The following is a 27,627-nucleotide window of genomic DNA, read 5'->3' on the forward strand; positions in this document are numbered from 1 at the left end:
TAAAACAATGTTTTGAAACTTGATTTATTTTCAATTTTCAACTCGAACTGCAACTTGCATTCTGATTCAAATGTAAGCATAAACTCCAACTATTTAGCAGACAATATAATTATGATCATGCAAACAGGTGGCAATAAGAAGACATATTTTGCCAAAAGTATAGATTAACACTTCCATAATGTAACCATTTTATAGAAGAAAACAAATTAAAGAAAATCATTATTTCATACACACGTATATGAAATACTATCATGTCCTATTCATTTTTCTAAAAGTCAAAATAATTGTTTTTTAAAAATTGGTGTGTTGAGCGTTCTATCTTTTCTTGACATAACACACTTTTATGAGGAACTTATTCTTTTAAGAATATCTTTCAACGGAGTCACTACTGTCATTCCTCCACAGAATGCGATAGCCATTCCAATACAGCCATTTTTATTATATGGATGTTGTACAATATAAATGCATGTCCCTGAATCACCAGGCTGTAGTCTTAAATTGATGGTTATTTGATTGTACATGCGAAATATCCTCTTGTCATTCAAAAAGCCAGTTGAAAGTTGCATATGAGCTTGTGAATTTATCCAAAGTGGTTGAAAAACATTTCCATTAACTACAGTTGCCGTTTGGCCGGTACTTGAAAACAAGATGTCTACATCAGTTTGTTTAGGAAATTGTACATTTTCCTCTAATTTGGTCATAGATCCAGCTCCTACAACTTTAGCTGTTTGTTGTGGGATACAAAAATCTTCATGATCCAAACAATTATCATTTAAAAACGGACTTGATAAACCTGAAATTAAACATCCAAAATTACGTTTTAGAATTATTTAATACTGTTTGTATAGACAAATCATGTTGAATCTTATAACATAATATAAATAGCACTGAGAGGGTGCTAGAGTAGATCGGTACTCCAAGAAAAATGTGTCAACCGCTGCGTAGCCAAATTGGCAATGCATATTTGAGGAAAACTAATCTACTCTATCACTCTATCAGCTGTTTGCTATTTAATTTATTATACTGAATGTCCTATCATTATTGTCCTTTACAGATAAATTTTATTTAAAATTATTTGCTATGAAGTCACGTACATATACAAATGTTGCGGGTATCTGTAAAATCAACAGAAGTAACGCAATATTATTATTTTTTATTTGACTGTCAAATAATAGAATCTGACCCAAAACGTAAAACTTAAGCACTGTCTCAAATGACTTGATGTAAATTCAATTCATTGTCCTTTAAATAATCGATTCTTGATAGGTCTGGACTGGAGGGTGACATTCAATAAAATTGTCACCCGCTCAGCCATGTGATAATTAAATTAACAACCTCGTTTTAGCCAATCAAAATATGGCATTTTAACGTGAAGTTTAATTAAACAAAATACTTACACATGAAAGAATTTGACCTGTAGTTGTTAATGTCTTTGCCATTTTGGTCTTTTGTGAACAGTTGTATCATTGGCAATTATACCACATCTTCTTTTCAATATATATTATGTGTTTAAATGCCTCGCTTTCTCGAGCAATACAAACCATTTTGTTATTTCAATTTCATGTTATCTTCCGGGATCATTTGAATTCGAATTTAAGTAAAATTTAAGAAAGTATTACAAAATCTGTAAATAACCTTTGCATAAAAAAGATATTTGAAAGCAATTACATATACATACCTAGTTTTAGAAAATGACAGGCATTACCATAACGATCCAAAATAAAATCATTTTGGTCAAAAGATGCATTGTTTTGCATCATCACTAGAGCTGCATCAATACTTGTTTTAAGTTTGTCATCATGATCAAATGTTCTCCAAAGAACTTTGCCACAGTTAACAGGTCCTTGCAACGAATGGCAAAATGCTTTGGCCCCAAGAAGAGAAAAGTCGTAAGATGACGACAAAAGGGTCTGTAAATCGAACATAACATGAGCACAGGTTAAAAAGCACTCAAAATCCATGTACTTTACAAATCCCCCTAACGTTCCAATGCTTGTCTGCGGTCCTATCTTTTCTCCAATCCGTAATTTTGTAATAAAACTAATGTTTCCTTCGATGATATCTGTTGGAATGCCATGAATTGAAGTTGGAAAATGATCTTCTCCTAACGGAATTATTCCTTTCTTTTTACAATAAAGATGGATGCATATTCGCTCTTGCACGGCATGGACTCTATCAAACGATTTCGACATCAAGACTGATGGGCATATTAAAGTAACGTTTGAATGACGATTGAAAATATTTTCTACGCTATTTTGCGGCAAATTTACCTTTAAGAAGTATGAATTTGTGTATTTTGAGGAAAGCAGGTTGGAGATTGTAACGGCTTCTGAGTCATCTGAATTCGATAAGTCGGGATTTACTTCTTCAATTGTAAATCCATGATATGTATCGGGTTTTTCTTTAATAGCCGTACGAGTCAAAATTATGATAACTCTTTCATTCGTGCAGAATGAACAATCTAAAACAATAGATCCTCGACATGAACAACGTATACCTGGGAAAATGTCTGTTGCATCTTTAAGTTGATTTGCAAATTTAACAAAGAATTCCCTCGTCATATACCATGATATTGCTTTTGCTATATCTTTATCATTTTTCTCAATGGCAATATCGAGCGTTCCCTTAATATCATCAACCGTCATATTATTTTCTTTCATATGCGCTATCACCCATCTTAACAAAATGTGATATCTATTTGTCGATGCCTCAGTCAGTATATTTTGCATTAAAAGTCTGTCATCACAATGCTTCTTTGACTTGTTTGAATAAATTCGTTCAAACTCGGATAATTTGTTCTTCTTACTCTGGGATGAACTGATATTGGAATCCAGAATATGCCCTATAATCATAACAAAAACATTATTTAAATCATTCTAGCTTTGCACAAGTGGGTATTACATTTTATTCGTTTCTATATTAAATAAGATCAGGAATAAGCGATAATTTTGTTCCAGCTATAGACTTGATTTGATTTATTACAAAGTTTATTACAGTTGGGATCATTAAAATCCCTTTTAAACACTTTGAGTTACATATTTGAATGAAAATAGGACAGAAAGTACAACTACATGTTTAAGTTTGGGATTAATCTTTCTCATAATGGAGTTTGGGGGTGACATAAAGAGCTGCAGTTTATTATATTAAAAGTATCTGAATTACTCCATTTCTACACTTAAATCGTTATGACAGATGCGTTCATTTTTTAAGTGCGCAAACCAAAACGATGGTGTTAAGTTCCGCGTAATACATCGTACCCGCTGAATATGGACGCAATTTGCCATCACTGTGCTTTAACATAGTCAAGTTTTCCTAAATTCTGAAAACAATCTTTTTTATGTACTTAAATTCCTTAGTGAATCTGACCCTAACCCCCTGTGTCGTGAATGTACAGAGATAAATTTCTTGGCGGATTTGTTTTGCTAGTTTTAGTAACACGACTGGCGAACATATGGAATAAGAACAGTTGACCATCTCGTGTTACTTGCCTAATCGGTCATTCCTTCTGTAGTATGCCTGTAAATATCTGTATTTTATTTCCAGTCTTTCATCTATTATACAATGGATATCAATATTGTCACAAGTCATGTTCAGCTGGTAGAACCAATCTGTAAAAAAATGATTGACATAGATTCGAAGAAGACTAAAATAGAGCTTATAAAAAGCATATGTTGCTCACCTGATTGAAATGTGATAAATCATATCACTTAAAATGTTTTTGTTGCGGATCATTTTTTACAGCTACTGTCTACTATAGGTTTTTTATTCCAAAAATACAAAAAAGTAAAACACACAATTCTGTAACATGTGTAAGCACAAAACTTTCTACAGAAAGGAAATACTAATTTGAGTTTTGTGATTTATTTATAAACAATACTTTATTTGCACTAACAACAAACAAATAAGAATCACTCAATAAGTTTGTCAAGTTAGGATATACACTTTGTTGATCTCATGGTAGATCTTGTCCTGCTACTCATTTACGTTTGTATAAGTTAGAGGCATAGGTTGTCTTAAATACACAATATTCAGAAATTTATTTCCAATTCATCTGTTTTGATTCAATCTCCAAATATGAGTCTTGTGTAAACATTAATTCGGCGTTTTAACTTATATCCCCAGCATGTTTGATAAGATTTTATTCTATATAAACGCATTTTGTTGTCATTTAAAATACTGCATATGTTTGCTACAACCTAAACGACACTTGAGAAGCAGTAATACAATAACTGTTTGTTAAGAATATGCGACCATTGATATTGACATTTTCAGAAAACACAGTCATGATGGGAAAAGTGTTTAACATAATTGGACGTATTTTAAAAAAAAATCATTCAATGCATAACTTAGCTTAGAATGAATTTCTTTAGTGCTTTCCTTAAAGCATGTAAGTCTTTAAGGGTAGACATTTAGAACACTCACTTACATTTATAGTTATACTCTTCCTTTCTCGATGAAGACATCATATCTAAAAATGCATAAAACGTTATAAAAAAACAATTATCACAACGTTATTTGATATTCACAACGACTAATTAACAACAATTAATTTGAGGAATACAATTTCTCAAGGTTTCTGGAACATAATACTGGTTTTTGTTTAACTGTTATAGTATTTCATGAGCATATTCTTCAAATGAAGTAAATTATTCGGAATTTGAAGTAGAAAATGCCTGGTCTTGAAAAAAACATTTTTACTAGTTTTCTTCCGGCAACTGTGATTTCGGACAATATGTAGAAGAGAAAGTCGGATACACTGAAAATTTGTATTCGATTTGTCTTCTCAATAGATTGCGCATCAGGATCCACCAAATGATATATAACATTTTTCTTTTTTTTTAAGTTTTATAACCACAATATTGATGCAAAGTCGACTCTTAAGGTTATGTACTTTTCGTTTTGAATTTTCCTCGGAGTTCAGTATTTTCGATATTTTACTTTTTTTAAACCACTAGCCTAGAAGCCGGAATCTATGGTAACAAGACAAATTACAGATTCGTTTTCCGTGAATTTATTGTTGATGGAATGTGGAAATATTCAGTCTTTTGATTACCCGTGCCTTGATGGTTATAGCCGACTTGAGAAAGCTTTTCAGACATCTGGATTTCAATTTTCTAAAATGTATCTAATTTGGCCTTTAAGCGATTTGTTTGTGTCCTAACTATGAAAAATACAAGAAGATGTGGTATGAGTGACACTGAACAGCAAGCTATAAATGGGCCTTGTTTGAATAAAAAAAAACTTCCTGTGGCTTGCGTTCCAAAATTTTTGATAGGTATGTTTTGTGATTTTATACAGAATTTTAACATTTGTAAGTATTTTAATTTGTTTTCAGCGCAGAACTACTTCATTGATGTACTCAGTCTAAAATTACACATGTTTCGTGTCATACGGTTATTATTCTTAAAGAATGTGCGACCTTCGAAAATGATACTTCTCAAGAAATATTAGCCTGTAAAAGTAAATGAACAGAGTATATTAACTTTCACTTACGTTTATATACAAGCCTTTCTTTGTTCGATGATGTCAGCATTCTGATAACTATAAAATAGCATAAATTCCATGCAAATCATTGTTTTTATCAAAACGTAATAGTTATAAAGACCAAGTTACCACAACTCACTTGATAAATAAAGGTTATGTAACTCATTTTGCTTTGTATATTCTAGATCACTTATTTACTAAAGGTACATTAAATATTAAGTCATTAACAGCATATCCGTACTCGTTTTTAAATGTCTATCGTCTAGAATCACATAGATTGGCTTCGTTTGAAATGTTTGAGCTTTTGATTTTGCCATTTGATTAGGGACTTTCCTTTTTGAAAGTTCAGTAGTTTTTTTCATATAATATAAAATTGAGAGTTGAAATGAGGAATGTTTCAAAGAGACAACAACCCGACCATAGAAAAAACAACAGCAGAAGGTCATCAACAGGTCATCAATGTTCATTTGTCTCTATTTCTGTAGAAAAGTGACAATCCTATTCAATAAAGATTTCAGTCTAGGGCACCTGCTCGTGAGTGATTCGAATTCACAATTTCAGTGTTCACATGATAGTTATACAGTAGTTTTACTACTAAAACCACACGACCAACCGACCAACGAGGTAGCTCATTAAATATGACTACTGTTCAGGACGATTAAATCAATAATAAAGCGTTCATATTTGAAACAGTGTATAAAGAACACATTGGAATTTATTGCTAGTCATTAAAGAAATTAAATCATTTTTCGGAGACAAGGATTATCTTAATGAATTTTTGTCGAATAGTTGAATTTTCGAATCTGATAATAAACTGGTAACCAGAAATTAATATTTATTTAATAAACAATACTAGTAGTGTATAAAAATGTTCACCAGGTAAATTCATTTACCACAAAAGCAACGATCAAATAATGTCGGGTTATTTTTTATGATAGTTCTGTTAGTCTGTTTATTGATTGTTTATACGACAAATAATATGATACTTACATAAGATAACTAACAGTCCTGGAGAAAATAGTATAACGATAAATATTGTGACTATTTTTTGGAAACAACAACCTGGAACACACAAACGAAATTTTATAAAAGAAACAAGACAGCTTTTCAGATAAATATTGTATTAAACAATGTACGCTGCTCTGAATTATTAAACAAACAATTGTTGCTCATTGTTGAAGGCCGTATTGTGACCTTTTGTTGCTAATTTCTGAATTTTTGGAATTTCTTCGCAGGAATTATAATTCCCACATCTTTGTTTTTTATCTACCTTTGGTGGTTTTTTGACGAGCCTGCATCTTTTGTTGCAAAAAGCTCGACATAGGGATGCGGCGGCGGCGTTAGCTAACTTCTTTCAAGCTTTATATTTTAGAAGGTAGAGGACCTGGATGCTTCATACTTTGTATATAGATGCCTCATGTTACGAAGTTTCCGTCAGTCACATGTCAAATGTCCTTGATCTCATTTTCATGGTTCAGAGACCACTTGAAAAAAAGTTCAGATTTTTTGTAATGTTGAATTCTCTCTTATTATAAGTAAAAGGATAACTATATTTGGTATGTTCGTACCTTGCGAGGTCCTCAGGCCCGTCAGTCAGTTTTCACTTTACCTCGATGTCATTTCATGGATCAGTGAACAAGGTTAAGTTTTGGTGGTCAAGTCCATATCTCAGATACTATAAGCAATAGGGCTAGTATATTCGGTGTATGAAAGGACTGTAAGATGTACATGTCCAACTGGCAGGTGTCATCTGACCTTGACCTCGTTTTCTTGGTTCAGTGGTTATAGTTATGTTTTTGTGTTTTGGTCTGTTTTTCTCATACTTTATGCACTAGATCTACTATATTTGTTGTATTGAATGATTGTAAGGTGTACATGTATAGCGGGCAGACGTCATCTGACCTTGACCTCATTTTCATGGTTGAGTGGTCACAGTAAATTTTTGAGTTTTGGTCTTTTTATGTAATACTATATCCCATAGGTCAACTATATTTGGTGTATGGAAACATTTTATTATCTATTTGTCAGTCGCGCAGGTTTTATTTGACCTCGATGTCATTTTCACGGTTCATTGCTCAGTGTTAAGTGTTTGTGTTTTGGTCTACTTTTCTTAAACTATAAGTAATAGTTCAACTATATTTGTTGTATGGAAGCATTGTTAGCTTCACATGTCTGTCTGGCATGGTTTATATGACCTTGACCTCATTTTCATGGTTCATTGGTCTTTGTTTAGTTATCTTGGTTAATGTTAAGTTTATGTGACAGTTTTTAATAATGCTTTATACTTATGACTTTCAAAATAACATCAATGACTAGTAAAGAAGGCGAGATATTTCAGCGTGTGCACTCTTGTTTTTCAATTAACGAGATTTCAACTACGGTTTCCTTCCAAAACAGTCATTGATTATTTCAATTTCAATTTCAACAACATGTAATTACAAAATAAGATAAGAAACAAACACTGGTCAGTCCGTAATTCAAATCGGATAGATCTTACATAAGTTTACTAGTTATTTGACTACGATATATACCGAATTCAGAGTCACAACAAGATTGCCAAAATCTTGATTTACATCACAAAATAACAAAAAAAAAACAACAACCGTCATAAAAACAAAAATTACCGCAAAACAATACCCATTAATCTCCTTTTCAAAATCACTTCCTCTGCTATTCTAAGACTGTTTCATTTCATATTCCTTAAAATTTTCCTACTGACATGTCTCAAATATCCGCGAAAACAGTTGGTTAATTACGTTGGTTTTCTCGTTTGAATGGTTTTACACTAGTAATTTTGGGGCCCTTTATAGCTTGTTGTTCTGTGTGAGCCAAGGCTCTGTGTTGGAGGCCATACATTATCCTATAATGGTTTACTTTTTTTAAATTGTTATTTGGAGGGAGAGTTGTCTCATTGGCACTCACATCACATCTTCCTATATCTAATAACTGGTATTCCCATTCTTTAGTTGTCTTTAGCTAATCCTCTGACTTTTTTATTTACAAATTTAGAACATCAGGAAGCTTGAAAAACATATTACTGCAAGTTTTCAATAAGATCTTAGTTAGCAGGTGTATGATTGATACATAATTTTATATCCAACTCACATAACAATATAGCTACCATCATTATTTCAAAATCATCTTTGCAATCACCGCTCACATCATGGGGCACGCGATATGAGAATTCTGAAAATGTTAAATGCAAAAATTTATCATCATCTTAATCTTAAATCAAACAAATTTATATGCTCTTGTGATTTCTTATCTGCGTACACTTCGGAAGTACCTCAAATCAGTGCCATTTTTGGTAGGGTTTGTGTGGCTCAATCTAAAGTGTTTTGTTTACTATGTTTGGCTGTCTATCCTCTTTTTTTACTTTTTTAGTCAGTTTGTTCTGAACTGATGAGTTTAAATGTCCATCTGGTATCTTTCGCCTCTCTTTTTTATTAGAAAGATAGATCGATATGTAGTCGATACTCAATCGCGAGTAAATTAAAACAATCTCCAAAATTGACAAAATTATCTTCCAAAAGTGTCCATACCATTGTCAGGGTATGCGATTGACAGAAATGAATAGGTCTTTAGATTACCTGGCCGTCTCGTAACACATGTATGTTTTAAACTGGCTTTGTGATAATTGATTGACATATTTTCTCTTGAACCTGAAGCCCCTTATAGCATCCAATTTTTATTTCTTATTTATGAGCACTAATTCTGAATTTTGTTAACAATATTTGTTTCCATGTTGTTGCTTACTCTAAATCAACAGTTTATATTCTGAGTTAAACGGGTTGAGATAATGCGGGTGCTTCAGATAGCAAGGAGTTATTAGGTTTATGTATAGGTATTGCAACTTAAACAGTCTGACTATTACTTCTAAAAATAAGGGATATCACCCAGAATCTGCCATAACAGCTATATGTGTTACCCTATTATTTACATCCAAAGAGAATTTACAAAATTTTAAATGTTGTTCATCTGCAGTTATTTCCTGTCATAACTTATTATTTAAGTATTTATCCCCTCCGGCTGCAAGTTTTTCAAAACACCTCACACCTCACTACCAAATAACAAGACTGGCTTAACAGAATGATAAAAATTATAAATTAATATCAGGAAGATTTTTTTTTAATTTGAATGGTTCTTTTAAACATCGGTTATACAAATCTTGTTTAGCATTTGTAAAACTGCCATTTATACTTGAATACTAGTTCTAAATATTTATATTGTTTTGCTCTCTCAATAGGAATATCACATTTAAACAAAGTATCATTTAACCTACATGTTTTATTGAAAACAGGCGATTTATTTTTTTAACATTTAGTTCTAAACCTTACTTGTTACAATAGCTAAAGAGCATTTCTTAACACATCTGTAACCCCGTAGCAGTTTCTGATAGTAAAACAACATCATATGCATGCAAGAGACAATTTAAATCTTTTGTATGAGTTTTACTGGTTTATTATTAACAATATTTTGGAGGTCATTTATAAATAATTTAAACATATAAGGGCATAAAAGAGGGACGAAAGATACCATTGGGATACTCAAACTCATAAATTGAAAACAAACCGACAACGCCATGGCTGAAAAATGATAAACACAAACAGACAAACAATAGTACACATGCCACAACAGATAAAACTAAAGAATAAGTAAACACAAACCCCACCAAAAACTGTTGGTGATCGCAGGTGCTCCGGAAGGGTAAGAAGATCCTGCTCCACATGTGGCACCCGTCGTGTTGCTCATGTTATAATACATCCGATAAAAAGTCTAATTTGGTAGGTCACATTCATGAAAGGGAAGGGGGTTGAAGTTACGACGTAAGGAACATGTCCGAAATTATCTGTGAAACCGTTATTCCATAAAGGTCAACCAACTCGTGATGGCGTGTGTAAAATTTACGAAGTGATTATTTCAACTGCACCATTTGGAACTCTTGGTTTAATAGCTTCCTTGTGAGCAGCAACTCTCTATCAAGAAAATCAGTATAGAAATAGAACCAGGGGAATATCGTAACAATTTGGAATATATATACTCCGTATGCATGTTCTGTTGGAATGTTGCACTCAAATCAATGAATGTGTTTGTAGATTTTTTTGTGTTCTGTTAAATTGTCCCTTTTAAAATTGTTATACGATGATGACTGATGTAGCCATATATTGACTGTTATATTTATTGTGTCTGTTTATTGAACCTATCATTGTAAATATAACGGAATTTGATGACCCTGTCATTAAAGTGAGAGGGTTAGCGCTATAGAACCAGGTTTAATCCACCATTTTCTACATTGGAAAATGCCAGTACCAAGTCAGGAATATGACAGTTCTTGTTCATTCGTTTTTGATGCGTTTTGTTATTTGATTTTGCCATGTGATTATGGACTTTCCGAATTGATTTTCCTCGAAGTTCAGTATTTTTGTGATTTTACTGTTTGCTACTTAGAAATCGATAGATCACAACTGAAAACCTGAAAACATATTTTGTGTCGTTAGGTTTTGTTTTCAACCGACCCTTATTGCCAATATCTAGATGTAAGTCACGATATGAGGCCGACTTAACTGTATCTGTCGTATTCTTTATATCTAGTTCGATTTGATAGATGATTTCAAAATCGTCACCAAAATTTGATTTATTAGGGAGAGAACATCATCTTTATAGTGAAAAGTAAAGTTAAAGAATATTGCCAAGTTCTTATCTTTCTTCCTTAAAAATTTCTGCATGAAGTCAGCTTCAAAATAATAAAGTCAAAATAATAAAGAAACAAGTCGATAAGAAGAGGGGCACAATTGGTTTCCATTGGAAAGCCGACAGTCTGTTGAAAAACACGTATTCCGAACGTCAATTAAGAAATCAAGCATCTTGATATTGTCAGATTTAGATATTTTATGTTTTGAATCAGAGTGATCCTTTACAAAGTAGGATTTATCCCTCCCTAAGACAAAATACTTAAATCTATTGCAATATTAAAGAGAGTTAGATTGTATGTAGTCTAAAAGATATTTGACTTTTTTTTAGTACCCACATCTGATTCACGCCACCTCTACAATCAAGGTTTCGTGCAGAACTTGGTAGACCGTTATGTGTAAGGACACTTATGTAGTTAAGGTATCCAATACAAGGATGGAAGATCCAGTTCTTCATCTTTGGTTGAAATCTAAAGGAACATAGAACAGACCTATAGTTATCAAAAGTACCAGGATTATAATTTTATACGCCAGACGCGCGTTTCGTCTACATAAGACTCATCAGTGACGCTCAGATCAAAACAGTTAAAAAGCCAAATAAATACAAAGTTGAAGAGCATTGAGGATCCAAAATTCCAAAAAGTTGTGCCAAATACGGCTAAGGTAATCTACTCCTGGGGTAAGAAAATCCTTAGTATTTCGAAAAATTCTAAGTTTTGTAAACAGAAAATTTATAAAAATGACCATATAATTGATATTCATGTCAACACCGAAGTGCTGACTACTGGGCTGGTGATACCCTCGGGGACGAAACGTCCACCAACAGTGGCATCGACCCAGTGGTGTAATTATCCGGAATTTACTCTTTGGTAAGTGTCGTAAGGGTTTATGTTGAGTTTCAAAGTGATTTGTCAATACCTAATTCGTTTATCGAGTAGTTATTAAATGGGTTTTACACACAAAACCATGCTGTTTGGGGCTTTATCTGCGGGAACAACATATTTGTCATGGAGGCAGGATAAGTGTTTTGCGATATTTTGGTTTATAAAGATTGACGTAGCATGGGCATTGATGGACCCATTCAGTTTCTTAATTCTGATTTGTAGGGGAAGTGTTATTGACAACGATGAGGTCACCGGTAAAAAACGTGTCCAGCCGGATTATGTGTGAATTGGGAACTAGAACAAGTGCAATCAGGAGGTTTAGTCTGAAGTCGTCAATATTAATATCCTGTAAAACGTGTTTGTAATTGAAAAGTTTAGTTGCAATAGGTTTGGTATAGGTATAAGAAATGATTGGTACAGACTGGTCTTTGAAATGAGGAGGTATTTTCGATTTATGAATTTATGATGAAGGACTTTGCCCAAGTTGACGCCATTGAGACCTTTTTGGGGCAATGGAAAGATTAAGAAAAGATCGTTTCTCTTTTTTATCTTTTTTCAATGCAAACTGGTTTGAAAAGTCGGTGACTTACAATATCCAAAATAATAGCTGTACGTTTGTATTAGTTTGAATGAAGGTTTGTAACAGTGGTTTCAAAACATTACTTGAACAGAGTATGAAGTTTTGAAATGGATACAAAATACTGTTTCGTGCGAATGTGATGAATTTTTCGCATTATTTTAAAATCTACATTCTTGTCTTTACTACAGGGCGATAAGTAAAATACCCGCAGGAAAAACTTCCTTTGTGTGTTTTCGAATATATAAATATTCTTTGGGCGGACCCTTCAATCAATCGGATTCAGTAACCTACAATGTATTCCGAATAACAAAACGAAAACATAGCATATATTTTCACTTATGGATCACGCTATTTCATGGAGCGATAAATAGATTTGAACAGTTATGTCAATTAATAATATTTCAAGAAAATATCAAATGACCAAAAAAAACGAGTAAGTATACCAATAAGGGTTTTTAAAAATTTGGACGAATCCTAAATTTTGAAGTCACATTTTCACTTGTATTGTACATGTTGTAGTCTGTTGTTTGTTTACAAAATATTTGACAATCACTGGCATTTTATAGTATGCTATATTTTCACCTCTTGGGATTGTGTTTGTTGCAATTGTATATTGTGTTATGTGTCATCGTCTGTATTTCGATGCATATCATATTTATAGTCTTATTTGACTTGATTTCCTTTTTCTGTGGATAGTCATTATTATTATTTGGACTAGTCTTGTGAAAATAGTTTTGAATGTTTGGATCTAGTTCCAAATATGAGTTTAAATTTCAAGATTATATTTTCGTCAAAAAAACCGTCAGTGTTTGTGGTGTCCTGTGCTTTCGTTATTTAGAGATGTCTGATATCATTCTGTGATTTACATGTTGTAATGTACTTTTATATTATTTATTTATTAATACATATCGGTCTGTTATGTAGTGTTGTATTGTGTGGTATTGTATTGGTTGCAATTGGTAGTGTATTCCTGACAAGAGAGAATTTCGGCTAGCTAAAATGTCCTATACTATGAAACCAATATGACAGTTGTTTGTTTTGTTTTGTTGCAGTTCAGTGTTTCTATTGTTCCGTTGTTTTCCTTGTATAGTCGATGTGATTTTTTTCATTTTAATTTTGTTACCCGGATTTGTTTTTTTCTCTAAAAGAGGCTGCGAGACATATAAAATTCTGAAAAAATGAGTCGCTTTTAACAGTCAGTATCGTTCAAGTTAGTCATATTACGCTAAGGAACATTGATTATGAATTATTCCCTTGTAAGTGAATAATTTGACAACATTGAATCCGTATTCGTGTGAACTTCAGTAAGCTAGATATGGATAACTCATGCATAATTATTTGTCATTGCAGCTAAGAAAAGAGCACTTAAGATACTATTTAAAAAAACGCATGAATTGTGCGTGTTCGGTTTATTAAAGGGAAAGAATGTCAGCATTGATAGTAACCAACGGTAAATCAGTCAATTGACTGATTTGACCTAGAAAAAAATCATTCTTATACAGGTAAAACGATGATTAACATACATATTTAATCTTTAATATAAAATTTAACAAACCAAGAAAAATCCAATTTCATGATTTTGATTTTGATCTATATCAATATGCATGTTTATATCTCTTATATGACCACCTGTGCAACACCAAGATAGAAGCTACTAATGGGACTTTTAGGGAATTCCGTTAGAGGATTACCTTACAAAGGCAAATAAAAAATATTAACATAATGCATCAGTGCATGGAAAAGGTTTGAGATACACGAATTCAAGCTGTGTGTCACCATAAATACTTCAACCCCGTTCAAAAAAAATTGTCATTGCTAAGTGTATCCCTCCGTTCTTAGAGCACACGTACCCCACAAAGAAGGAACTTGACTCGCACATTTCAAAAAAAGAAACACTACAAACTAACACCACTGAAAATGTTTTAATCATCAGTGTTTCATGTTGTCCTCTTCTTCTCTGAGTTATTTACTCAGTTCTAGCAGAATAAGTGAAACAGCGAGACAGAAGCTAGTAATTGGACATTCAAACTTCTATGGAAGAAAAACAGACAAACTAATAAAAACAAAATGCATCAGTGCAAATAAACAGTGCATATATACGGTTTAAGAAACACGACCCAAGATATGTATCACCGTAATCATTTGAAGTAGCCTTTAACCCCCTCTCGTACAATATAAACATATTAATTACATGTTGAGTATTTACCTGAAATCATAAAATAGTTCACGTCTGTGGAAAGTGCTTTGCCTCTGTCATACATATTTTGGATGATGAACATATCATCTGGATTTATCGGACACAAAAGTCCGTGTAAATTACCGCTGCTTTTTGTAATAAAACCCATTCCTAGTCCAACTTTTGGGTAATACTTCATAAATGGCATTGAAAATTGTAGTACAACTGAGGAGTAGAGATGGTAATCTATTTTACGTAAGATAAAGTTTTTTAATTTCAAGAAGTCGAATTCTTGAATTTCCTGTGAACTCCACAGCTTTGAAATTAATGATAGATCCCTCTGTTCTTTGAGTGCACCGAGTGCACCGATACTAAAACGCGTTTGCCATGGATACAATCTTTGAGAAACAAGGGAAGAGATTCCAGTGGCGCTGTGACCAACCATGTGGGAATTTTTTGTGAGCGAATATTGCTCATCTAATTCAAAATACATTTGAAGGCTGTTGATTATCCCGTTGAATATATCCAGTACCATATACCCTGAAATAAACAGTAACCATATTTAAACGTTAATAAAATGTGTATCACAATTGTGTGTGTATGTGTGTGTGTATGTGTGTTGGTGCGTTGGTGTGTTTGTGTGAGTGTGGTGGGATTGATTTTGACAACAATAAGATAAGTTCGAAAATATGACTCGATTAAATTTAAACAACGTTTTTCTAACAAAGTTTGGGTATGGATAAATAAAATAAGAAAGACGGAATTTCAGTATGAAAATATATATATATATATAAAGAAACTAATTAATAACAGTGAATATGTATAATCAGGGATTATGTAGAATCCCTAACATTTTCAGGGATTATGTATAAATTTGGATATTATCGACTATTTAACATTTGCCCTGCTTTTTTACAGGCATATCTATCAAATTCACATCTGTTTTTACCACAATACCAACATTTAAATGTCAGTATTCACCGCAGAAACTGATACATGTTCAGGGATTATGTATAAATTTGGATATTATCGACTAAAACATTTGCCCTGCCTTTTTACAGGCATATCTATCAAATTCACATCTGTTTTTACCACAATACCAACATTTAAATGTCAGTATTCACCGCAGAAACTAACGAAAACTTTAAAAAGACTTATTCAAAAGGGATACAGTTACGATACTGTTGTCAAGTCATAAAAGATTGCATATTTTGGCGTTAATATTAATTCACTTATAGGGTCTTTGCATCGGAACTAAACACATTTATTCAAAAAACAGTTGTTGGCATGACACGGGTTATGTTCTTCTCATATATGTAATGATGGTATGATACTAAACCCCTAACGGAAAGGATTGTGCCTGATATTCATACGATGAAATCATAAGCTTTCAATCATTTTGAGTATGGAGCTGGCATGTCAGTTAACTGCTTGTAGTCTGTTGTTATTTATGTATGATTGTCATTTTGTTTATTTTCTTTGGTTACATCTTTTGACATAAGACTCGGACTTATCTTGATTTGAATTTTAAATGTACGTATTGTTATGCGTTCACTTTTTTTCATCATTGGCTAGAGGTATAGGGGATGGTTGAGATCTCATAAACATTTTTAACCCCGCCGCAATTTTGCGCCTTTCCCAAGCTAGGAGCATCTGGTCTTTGTTAGTCTTGTATTATTTTAATCTTAGTTTCTTGTGTACAATTTGGAAAATAGTATGGCGTTCATTATCAATGAACTAGTATATATTTGTTTAGGGGCACGCCTCCGGGTGCGGGAATTTCTCGTTACACTGAAACCCTGTTGGTGACCTTCTGTCTGTTCCTGTGCCGAGCATATTTTTTAGTGACATAATGAGGTTCAACACGTGAATAAAATATAAAGGGAAAAACTCATCACTTAAGATCCACACAGTAGATCAGGAATGAAAACTGTTAACTTCAAGGAATAAAAAAAAGCTTTTAATTATTGATTATCCATGTAATCATGTTTAAATTGGTAGAATGGTAATTAAAATTTTCAGTGAATATATATATTTAGGTAATCTTTATAATCAATAATGATTTTACTGATTCTACATAATCCCTGAAAAATTAGAGATTCTGCAGAATCCCTGATTACACAAATTCACTGTAACATATATACGTATTTCAAACCAGACATCCCATCCTCTTTCACACGCATTTTTTATTCATCGTGACCCGAACTTTAGAAACTATCCTGGTAAACTTATCAATCCTTTTGTTAAACTTAATCTAAAGGTTTACTATTTCAAAATTGTATTTTATATATGAACTGTTTATTTTATTGGTCTTAATATTGATATTGCTATATAACGTAATGGTACTCAAATTGCAACGAGTACCCAAATTGCACCTATTTAGCAAAAAAAGCGACGGAAATCTTTCCTAGAGACTAAACAAATTGTATTTTTATGATCCGATATTATGCACGTCTATCAACATAGGTAGATATATTTAGATATACACAAAACGTTTACAGTATTTATCAACAGATGAAGTGTTTACTGAAAAAGCAAAATGAACTGAAACGTCGCCATCCGACGTCATCAAAACGTCATCTTTAAACAATTAGCAAATACAATATGTTTTTTTTTTTTTTTTTTTTTTTTTTTTTTAATAAAATATGTTGTCAAGAATCCATTTCTAAAAAAAAGAAGAATAAGCATAGACAAATATCCAATTGTTCAAAATATTTGAAAAAAATAAACAAAAGCTCAGTTATTCGACTTTTGACGATGCTATTTGGGTACTCCTCATTACAGAATCATTGATGATTTGGAGGTTGGTTCAGACCAATGTTTCTATGATTCTATAGGAATTGAAAAACAAAACGGTGTACCTATATAATAAAGAATGATACGGCTACAAAATAAACACAAAATGGAAATGTTTGTATTGATCATAAAAAAAACGTATTTGAATAAACTGTCAAAACAGGTGCAATTTGGGTACCGTCACATACCGTTACATATACACATTTATGCATCTATAATCTGTCGCTGATTGTATCTTGACATTGCACTAGGTCATGTTTTCTCGGACTTTTTATGACGTCTGTACACTAAATCAATTGGGTGTTTAACGTAGTCTGATTGATAACTGAGTCTGAGATACTTGATTTTTATTTAGTTGTTATTTGCTTTGAAATACTTGTCAGTAACTGCGATTACTTTCAGATCTGTACTTAGTTTCTTCTTTTTTTGTTGTACCAAACCACGTCCACGCTGTGTTTTTGTATGTTGTTTTTCTTTTTGTATACAAGTCTAAATAAGTATGTTTCAAGGTTGATAGCTTTATTTTGTGATGAATGCCGACAAAGTTTGGATGTAAAATGCCTGATCATGAAATATGTCTGCATGTTGATTTTGTTTACGAATGATTTCCTTTTGACGATGATAAAATGTAGTCAATGTTTTGACAAAGGCGTGATATCGACACCACCGGTGTATTTTTTATTTATTTTTTTAATTATGTCTTTCCACCTTTCCTCGGAAAAACGTATTGATTTTGTTCTGGTTATTATTTTTTGTCTTCCGCCTAATTATTTTCTTGCGTAGTTTTGTTGCTTCAAAAGGTGTCGCTTAGATATTTGGAATATGATATAGTATAGTTTATACGCTTTTAAAACTGACAACCGCGTAACCAAATACTTTACGTTGTTAGAGTAATCTCCCCAAACACTGTTTTTCTTGTGCCTACTACTCCTTCCAAACCGTAAAAAATTGCGACAAATTCATTTTACCTAATTGATCCTTACATCTTCAGGATAAGGATTTTTATTTTGACCGAAGCTATACAGAGACTCCATATGAGAGTTATGCCCCTTTTGTATTTGATGTAAGTGATATGCGTTTTTAACTGGTAAACAATAAGTGACATACGTCAGGGTCTTTGAATTTGGGGTCATTGGTCCAAAAAATGAAAAATAGGTCAAGGTCAAAGGTCAAGGTTATATTTTTAATTTTTGATTTTTGCTGATTTTCACTTTTTATTAAAACCAGTATAACATATCGACAAATTATGTTTACTAAATTGTTAGTGGCGACATGTTGTAACACTCAAATTTTGATTGCGAAGTAAATGGTTGTTATCCCCCCTTTTATGTTTAAAATAACTCATTATCCATACATATTACAGACCTAAGGTCTTTTTTTAGGTACTCGGTTTATGACCTTGAAATTGAGGTCAAGGTTATAAGCAAATTCGACTTTCTAGATATTGTCCCTTGCTCTAAATTCATCTTTATACATCATAAAGGAATTGCATGACATTTAAATTGAATTTCAATGATATATTGTAAATGGTGGAAAGACCTGTAATTGTTCTATGAAAAATTCGTTTTTAATTAGGTCTTTCCACTTTTCTGTGGAAAGACCTATTGTTTTTCTTCTGATTATTTTTTTTTTTTTTTTTTTCTTCCGCCTAATTTTGTTCTTGCGATAAACATTTGTTTCGCAATATGTCGCTTAGATATTTTTTATATGATATCGAACAGTTTATGCGCTTTTGAAATTTACCCTGCGTAAACGAATACTATTCTTTGTAGGAGTTATCTCCCAAAACACTGTTTTCTTTGTTAGCGCATCTCCTTCGCAACCGTAAAAGATTATGACAAATTTATTTTACAAAATTGCTCGTTATATCCTTCGCATGATTTGTCCTATTTTGACCGAAGCGATATGACCGCTCCATATGAGAGTTATTTCCCCTTATGCATCTGATATAAGTGATATGAATTTCTATCTTATAAATCATAAGTGAAAGAGACCTAGGATCTTTTGATTTGAGGTCCTTGGTCCCAAAAAATGAAAATTAGGTCAAGGTCAAAGGTCAAGGTCATATTCTGATATTTGAATTTGGCTTATTTTCACTTATATCCAAAGACTGTATAAGATATCAACAAATTATTTTTACTAAATTGTTAGTTGCGACATGTCGTAAGATGTAAATTTTGATTGCAAGCGTACGTTGAATGTAAAAGGGAGTTTTCTCCCCTCTTGTATGTAAAAATACGCGTTTGGTGATATAACTCATTAACTAAATATAATTAAGACCTATGGTCTTTTGATTTGAGGTCCTTGGTTTATGACCTTGAAAATGATCTCAAGGTCATAGCTTAATTTGACGTTCTAGATTTTGACCTTTGCTTTTACTCTATATGTATACATGATAAAGATATACAACTTTTAAAAAAAGGTATCAAACCATTTAACCTTGTAAAAAACAACCGGAAGTGACCTTTTGTAAACCGGAAGTAGCTATTTTTTTGTACTTTATTAATATAAAAGTATATAGAACCAAATATTTTTGGAATCAGTGTCAAGTAAATATTCAAATATAATCGGAAGTAACATTTTTCAAACCGGAAGTAACAAATTATCTCCCTTATTTAAAAAAAATGTATGGAAACAATATATTTTTGGAATCAGTTTACTAGGAGCTATCATTTGACGATTGAAATGACATTTTAAACTTAGTTTCACAACTTTTCATATCAAAATACATTGTTTTGATGGAAAGACCTTCAATTGTTCTCTGAACAATTGGTTTTTAATTATAAAGAGATTTGTTCCGTTGAAATCAAAAACGCTGTAACAAATCTAACATACACGAGCCATTCGAGCAAGTTGAGATGTGTAAACATCATAAGATGTTGAAAAGGGAACACCACCATCTAAAAATGGACAATTAATCACCTATTGTATCGTACATTACTGAAGTAAGAATCCCCTTAGATATCAAGACCCAGGAAAGGGCAGTGTTCATTGTTTGACTTAGCATCTTTCAAGTCAGTTAAGAAAATGAATTTCTTTTTACTGTATATCCTGAACTCGTTATTCTTGAGATCCAATATTTACCAAATACTGTGAAAGTACTTTAATTCGTGGGTATCAATTTTAGTGGTTTAAGCAATATTTACATGTCCGTGGCTTAAATTCGTGGATTTTAGTTTTGCGTTATTCAATATAATTATTCTATAGATCATATCAGTAGTCCAACCTACCGATGAGGATCTTTCCATGTCTTGATTTGGACAATTGTTGTTTGATTTCGTTTGTCACTTAAATTCGTGGATAAAGTTATCCACGAAAACCACGAAAATTAGTACCCAACGAGATTCTAAAATTAGATGCCACATTAAAAATGACATGTATTTTCTCGTACGGTCTTGTTTAACTTACTCACTGTCTCGATGACAATGCCAGCGATTTCGGGATTTCTAAATATTGTCTTAACATGCATACTAAGAAACTTTCCATAAAATTTCATCCAGTCGGGTTTAATAATAAAACATCGATCATTTAAAACTATGTTTCAAATTTATATTGTTTCCATGGTAACGATAATCATTTTCAACCATTCCATAAATGAATGCACGACTTTACAAAACTTTAAATTATTGAATACTTAGGCTCGTCTACATCAGAAATATATTACCTCGGCTGTATTATTAATTTGACAAAACCTTTAGTTTTTTTTTAGACTTTAGTGCTCTTCAACTTCATAATGTTTATAATGGCCATTCTAACTTTTTTATTCGGTTGTCAATAGTGAACTTTTGTAGACGAAACGTACGTCTGGCGCAAATATAGATTTCCAAACCTGGTATCTATGAGGATTTTTTTTACATGAGAGTGCTCATTGTAGTATAATTACATTAACATCGAGTCAGTCAATTCCGAGAAATATCATGGACAAAAGATGTGGAAGAATACGAAAAAAAAGAAAAAGGTAACTTTGTTGTGGGATGTTCTTATTATTATAAATTGAATAATTTAACTTCGACATAAAGTGTGGGGTTGTGATCAATTTCATTTTTTTATGTAATGAACAGTGTTCAGTGGTGTGTATAATTGTTTTTTTAAATAGTTATTACGTCCAAAATATTTGTATTTTCGGTACAAAATTTTCTCTGAATATATATTTCTACGATGTTCTACGCCTATGAGAAAGATTTTAACGAATTAGTTCAACAACTATACCATTAACCTTCACGGAATAGGTTCTTTGTATGTAGTCTTATCATTAAGACCAGGAGTGTTGACTGTCGGGGAAAAAACACATTTTAAGTCAATTATTATCCGTGATCGTTCAAACCAGGCTGCTTATTACGCATATATCCCATAGAACTAGAGATAAAGAATAAAACAGATACAGTTAAGTCGGCCTCATATCTTGACTTACATCTAGAAATTGACAATGAGGGTCGATTGAAAACAAAACTTTACGACAAAAGAGATGATTACAGCTTTCCAAATGTGAACTTTCCATTTCTAAGTAGCATCATTCCTACAGCACCTGCATACAGTGTATATTTCTCCCAATTTATATGATATTCCCGTGCTAACATTTCCTATCATGATTTTCTTGATAGAGGGTTGGTGCTCACAAGGAAGCTATTCAATCAAGAGTTCCAAATGGTGAAGTTGAAATCATCTCTTCGTAAATTTTACGGACGCCATCACGAGTTTACCGTTATGGAATAACCGTTTCACACATGATATTGATTATGTTCCTTACGTCGTAACTACAATAATCCCCTTCCCTTTCATATATGTGACCTACCGAAATAGACTATTTACCGGATTTGTTATCTCATAAGCAACACGACCGGTGCCACATGTGGAGCAGGATCTGCTTACCCTTTTGGAGCTCCTGAGATCACCCCTAGATTTTGGTGGGGTTCGTGTTGTTTATTCTTTAGGTTTCTATGTTGTGTAATGTGTACTGTTGTGTGTCTGTTTGTCCTTTTAATTTTTAGCCATAGCATTGCCAGTTAATTTTCGATTTGTGAGTTTGACTGTCCCTTTGGTATCTTTCGTCCCTCCTTGTGTATTAAGTTGATATTCTGTGAGTATACTGATTGACGCTATTTAAGCTGTCATATTTTAATAATGTAAAATGAATACTCATTTTTTAAATAAAACCATTTGACCTAAAACACTATTTATATGATTGAGGAAATTATAGACTGCTGGTATCAATAGATTGCAAATGTAATTTGTAAAACGAAATGAATGTTTAGCGCCATTGTCTTTTCATTGTCTTTGTCTTGTTTGTTAATTGTTTAATATCTATTGGAGAGAGCAAAACAATTTCCCGTCGCCAGATTGTCTGTGATGTACACATATAAAAGAAATCATAGACTTAAATTAAGTTTTGAATGAAGTGGCATGTGTATCCTTCCAAAAAAATTCTCATGGGATAATTTTTTATATCAAATTCTGGTCGACTACGATGGATTTTTTTAACGATCTTGACAAGCTATAAATAATTATGTTTGCCTTATTTATCACTCAATTTAAAATTAAATGCTTTCCTTACCTGTGTTAACAAGCAAGGCTGAAAATTTTTGCGTAACTAGTTCATGCCCGTAAAACGCAATAATTGTTCCAAAAAAACAGTTAAATGCAAAACCCATGTCTTTAAATGAATTACTATTAAAGTTGATATTTATAAACCAGACAGTCTTGTGGTTTGTTGTCGTTTTCGGAAATACACTTCATAGAACAAGGTGAAATTAGTCAAAAAGAATGAATACGCAGTCATTTAAACCTTCTGTGTACCGAATTTTCCACACTGACTTTACAACCTTGATGATTTAAATTATCGATTGGTATCAAATAACCGTATTACATTGTAGTGGTTGTGAATGTGTTCATACTTTGCCAAAACGTAGTATCTATTGATACAAGTTGAAAAATATAATAAAAATGATAGGTCACCGCGCATTTTCTCAAGCTTCAGGACGGGACAAAATGACAGATTTTGTATGGATTATACAGGGAAAAACGCCATTTTGTGATTTGAAACTAAACAAAAGGATAGAATACTTCAGGATAAGATAGATTTCAGACACTGCTTTGAGAATATCAAAAGAAAAGATAGGGTCACCGTACGTTTTTCCCGGCTAAAGTACAAAATAAGAAAATTCCATGTAGGAACCTTCAGAAAATGAACTGTTTTAGAGTAACCTCCCCTTAAAATTTCAACTAGAAAAAAAATAAAACCAACCAAAAATGATTAATACTTGCAAAAATATTAATATCAATAAGTTATACGTTATATTCGTATAAATTGGTTCTTATAAATGAAAATTCACATTGAATAACTGCATTCCTGCATCAAATTTTGCTAACTTGATCGAAAATCTGGACCTTTGGTTCTCTGTTTTTTACAATCCAAGATGGAGGAAAACACCCATACCACCTTAAGCTAGATAGGGTGTTTTCCTGCATTTTGGATTTTGACGTACCAGAAAACAAGGTCTAGATGTTTGATACAATGTGCAAATTTTGATAGTAGTAGGTAATTCATGAGTAAGATTTTTATCATGTTTACGGTTGTATATTACCAAAAAACAAATACTTTTGTTTGATTCATTTTTTTCCAACTTTGCCAATTAAGGGGAGACAACTCAAATGCAAGGGCAGATAATTCAGATAGTGTTACTTTTGCAATAGAATGTGTTAGGAATTTACCCATGTTATTATGTAGCAAGAAAACGAGTCTGGTGACCCCATTTTTTCTTTTTTTTATCTGAAAGAATAATATTTGAGCTATTTTCCTATATTTTATCTCAAAATTCTATGGTGTAGTTTTCGTTTTATAACCGAAAATTGGGTTTTCCATGCATAATCTATACAAAATTTTACAATTTTGCGCAACCTGTAGTAAAAAATAAGTCTGGTGACCTATTATTTTTATTAATGTTCTTAAATAAGCAGGATATAAACTACATTTTGGCAAATTATTAAGAATTTCTATGAATTATAATTTAGACACCCTATCTACCTTAAGGGGTCAACTGACCGTTTTGGTCATCTGACTTATTTGTAGATCTTACTTTGCTGAACATTATTGCTATTTACAGTTTATCTCTATCGATTAAAATATTCAAGATAATAACCAAAAGAGGTAAAATTTCCTTTAAAATTACCAATTAGGGGGGAGCAATCCAACAACCAGTTGTCGGATTTGTCTGAAAAATCCAGGGCATGAAGATCTTAACTTGATTAGCAATTAAATCCAGTCAAATTTTTTCTAAATGTTTTGGTTTCAGAGTTCTAAACTAAAATCTACATTTTACCCATATGTTCTATTTTCAGCCATGGCGGCCATCTTCGTTGATTGGCCGGGTCATACCACACATTTTTTAAACAAGATACCCAAAAGAAAATTTTGCCCAAATTTGACGTGATTTGGCACAGTAGTTTCAGAGGATAAGATTTTTTTTAAAGTTAACGACGACGGACGACAACAGACGACGGACGCCATGTGATGAAAAGCTCACTGGGCCCTTCGGTCCAGGTGAGCTAAAAAAAAAAAAGGTGATAAAACGGATAATCATGATGATCTTAGTGAATTTCCTATGTCCAAGGGCTGTGACTCTGCACAAAATTATCAGACAGAACAAAGTTAAAACTTGATCTGAAACCTGTCATGATACAACTATATATCAATTTTCATATCAAAATCAACGAGTATGACAAGTACACAAGAGGCTCTAAAGAGCCTGTGTCGCTCACATTGGTGTATGGGCACATATTGAATCATAACACAATTGTGTTTTGGTGATGGTGATGTGTTTCTAGATTTTTACTTTACTGAACATTCTTGATACTTTCAATTTTCTGTTTCTATAATAAACTTGGCCCATTAAATACAGAGGAAAATATTTCGTGAAAATTTACAAAAATTTACTTAAGTAATAAAAATTATACATCAATGTAAGGCAAACTGTGGCAATGTTGCTTCAATTTTTTGTTAAAGATTTAAAAAAAAAAACATTAAACATTCATATATAATTCTACATGTATGTTCATTTAAGGAATTAATCACTAAGGCAAATAATTCATAGTTTATCAAGGTTTCAAAAGCAACGCATATATCAAGTATATATTTTTTTTCGTGGTCATGAATCTTGATTCTGCAGAGATTTAAAATTTACAAAAAATAGGTAAAAAAATACTATAAAGGGCAATAACTCCTTAAGTGATCAACTGACCATTTTGGTCATGTTGACATATTTGTAGATCTTACGTTGCTGAACATTATTGCTGTTTAAAGTTTATCTCTATCGGTAATAATATTCAAGATAGTAACAAACTAGAGGTTCTCAGAGCCTGTATCGCTCACCTTGGTTTATGTGCATATTAAACAATCGACACAGATAACTTCATGACAAAATTGTGTTTTGGTGATCGTGATGTGTTTGTAGATCTTACTTTATATAACATTCTTGTTGCTAAAATTATCTCTATCTATATTGAACATGACCAAAATATTGTTTTCTAAAGTAGATACCCCAATGATGATTGTGATTAAGTTTGGTTAAATTTGACCCAATAATTTCAGAGGAAAAGATTTTTAAAAGCATTCTAAAATTTTAGAAAAATAGTTATATTGGCTATAGAAGGCAATTACTCCATAATGGGTCAACTTACAATTTTGGTCATGTTGGCTTATTTGTAGATCTTACTTTGATGAACGTTATTGCTGTTTACAGTGTATGCCTATCTTTAATAATACTCAAGATAATAACCAAAAACTGCAAAATTTCCTTTAAATTGCTAATTCATGGCAGCAACCCAACTGTGACGGATGGGTTAACTAAAGTCTAGACAGGCAGTAAAACAACGTCTGGTTCGTTTGATCGTATAATCTCAAATCAATATAGCAACATGATACATAACAATAGCACAACGTTAACAGAAGATATGATGACGTTAACAATGTTAATGGAAACGGCGTTAAAAGTAGTTAACGTTTGACGCGTAAGTTAAACTGTCTCTAAATCACCAACATACTCGGGGCCACCAGATGCAATGTCCATTAGCTGTGATATGTAGTGGCATGCGGAAAGAACAAAAAATAGATTGATCTCACAAATAATTAAAAATTAACAAGTCTGTTCACACACGTTAGTTGCTACGTTCACTTCGTCTCAGATAACAGTCCATGCTGTTGACTTCTAATGGGTAGAGTTTCGTCACGGGTCGATTTGTAATTCCTGATTTGGTACGCACCAAAGCGACGCGTACTAAGCCGTCCTTGCCTTTAATAGTGTCCTGCACAACTCCAAGTCTCCAATGCACGCGCTTTGATTCGACGTGTATCTGAACGACATCGCCTTCTTTAATCTTCCGAACGTCGACTCCAGCTCTTTGGTGATATTCTCGCAATGAAGTAAGGTATTCTCCTTTCCATCTTGTCCAGAAGTTCTCAATCAATTGTCTCTGTCGTATCGCTTGATTGTTCAAGTTTGTATGTGTTACTTCACAAACATTTAGATTGTCAATAGCACTATTTGACGATACATACGGTAAAGTTGTTATTCTTCGTCCATGTATAAGATTGGATGGTGTAAGCGGCTCCGGATCTCTAATATCTGTTGAAATATACGTCACTGGTCGATCGTTGAGTGTGGCTTCGATCTCTGTTAATACAGTCCTTAGAGTCTCATTGTTGACATGTGCACGTCCTAATACTTTCTTAAGTGATATTTTTGTTAAGCCAATCATTCTTTCCCACATGCCTCCGAACCATGGAGCTCTATTTGGGATGAACTTCCATTCAATGCCATAATTCTGAATATTTTCTTTAACTTTTCTAGAATTGCAAAGTCGTGAAATTTCGTTTGAAGCAGCTTTAAATGTGAGCGCATTATCTGACATCATTTTTTTCGGCACTGATCGTCGACTTGCAAATCTCCGGGAACACAATAAAAAAGATTCCTCGCTGAGATCGTAAACTAATTCCAAATGTACGGCTCGAGTGACAGCACATGT

The 27,627-nt window shown here is 32.6% G+C and overlaps 1 protein-coding gene across 1 annotated transcript; it reads right to left on the reverse strand.

The window, feature by feature from the left end:
* Positions 1-49: 49 nt before the first annotated feature.
* LOC134727419 (uncharacterized) lies at positions 50-27,516 on the reverse strand. Its single transcript, XM_063591801.1, has 8 exons — positions 26,895-27,516; positions 8,590-8,670; positions 6,475-6,546; positions 5,494-5,541; positions 4,427-4,468; positions 3,489-3,608; positions 1,679-2,842; positions 50-793 (listed from the first exon to the last, which is right to left on the reverse strand). The coding sequence occupies exons 1-8, from the start codon at positions 27,514-27,516 to the stop codon at positions 342-344; spliced, it is 2,601 nt and encodes an 866-aa protein (XP_063447871.1). The 3' UTR covers positions 50-341.
* Between the last annotated feature and the right edge of the window lie 111 nt (positions 27,517-27,627).

This window comes from Mytilus trossulus, chromosome 8, assembly GCF_036588685.1.
Source record: "Mytilus trossulus isolate FHL-02 chromosome 8, PNRI_Mtr1.1.1.hap1, whole genome shotgun sequence".
NCBI classification, from domain to species: domain Eukaryota; kingdom Metazoa; phylum Mollusca; class Bivalvia; order Mytilida; family Mytilidae; genus Mytilus; species Mytilus trossulus.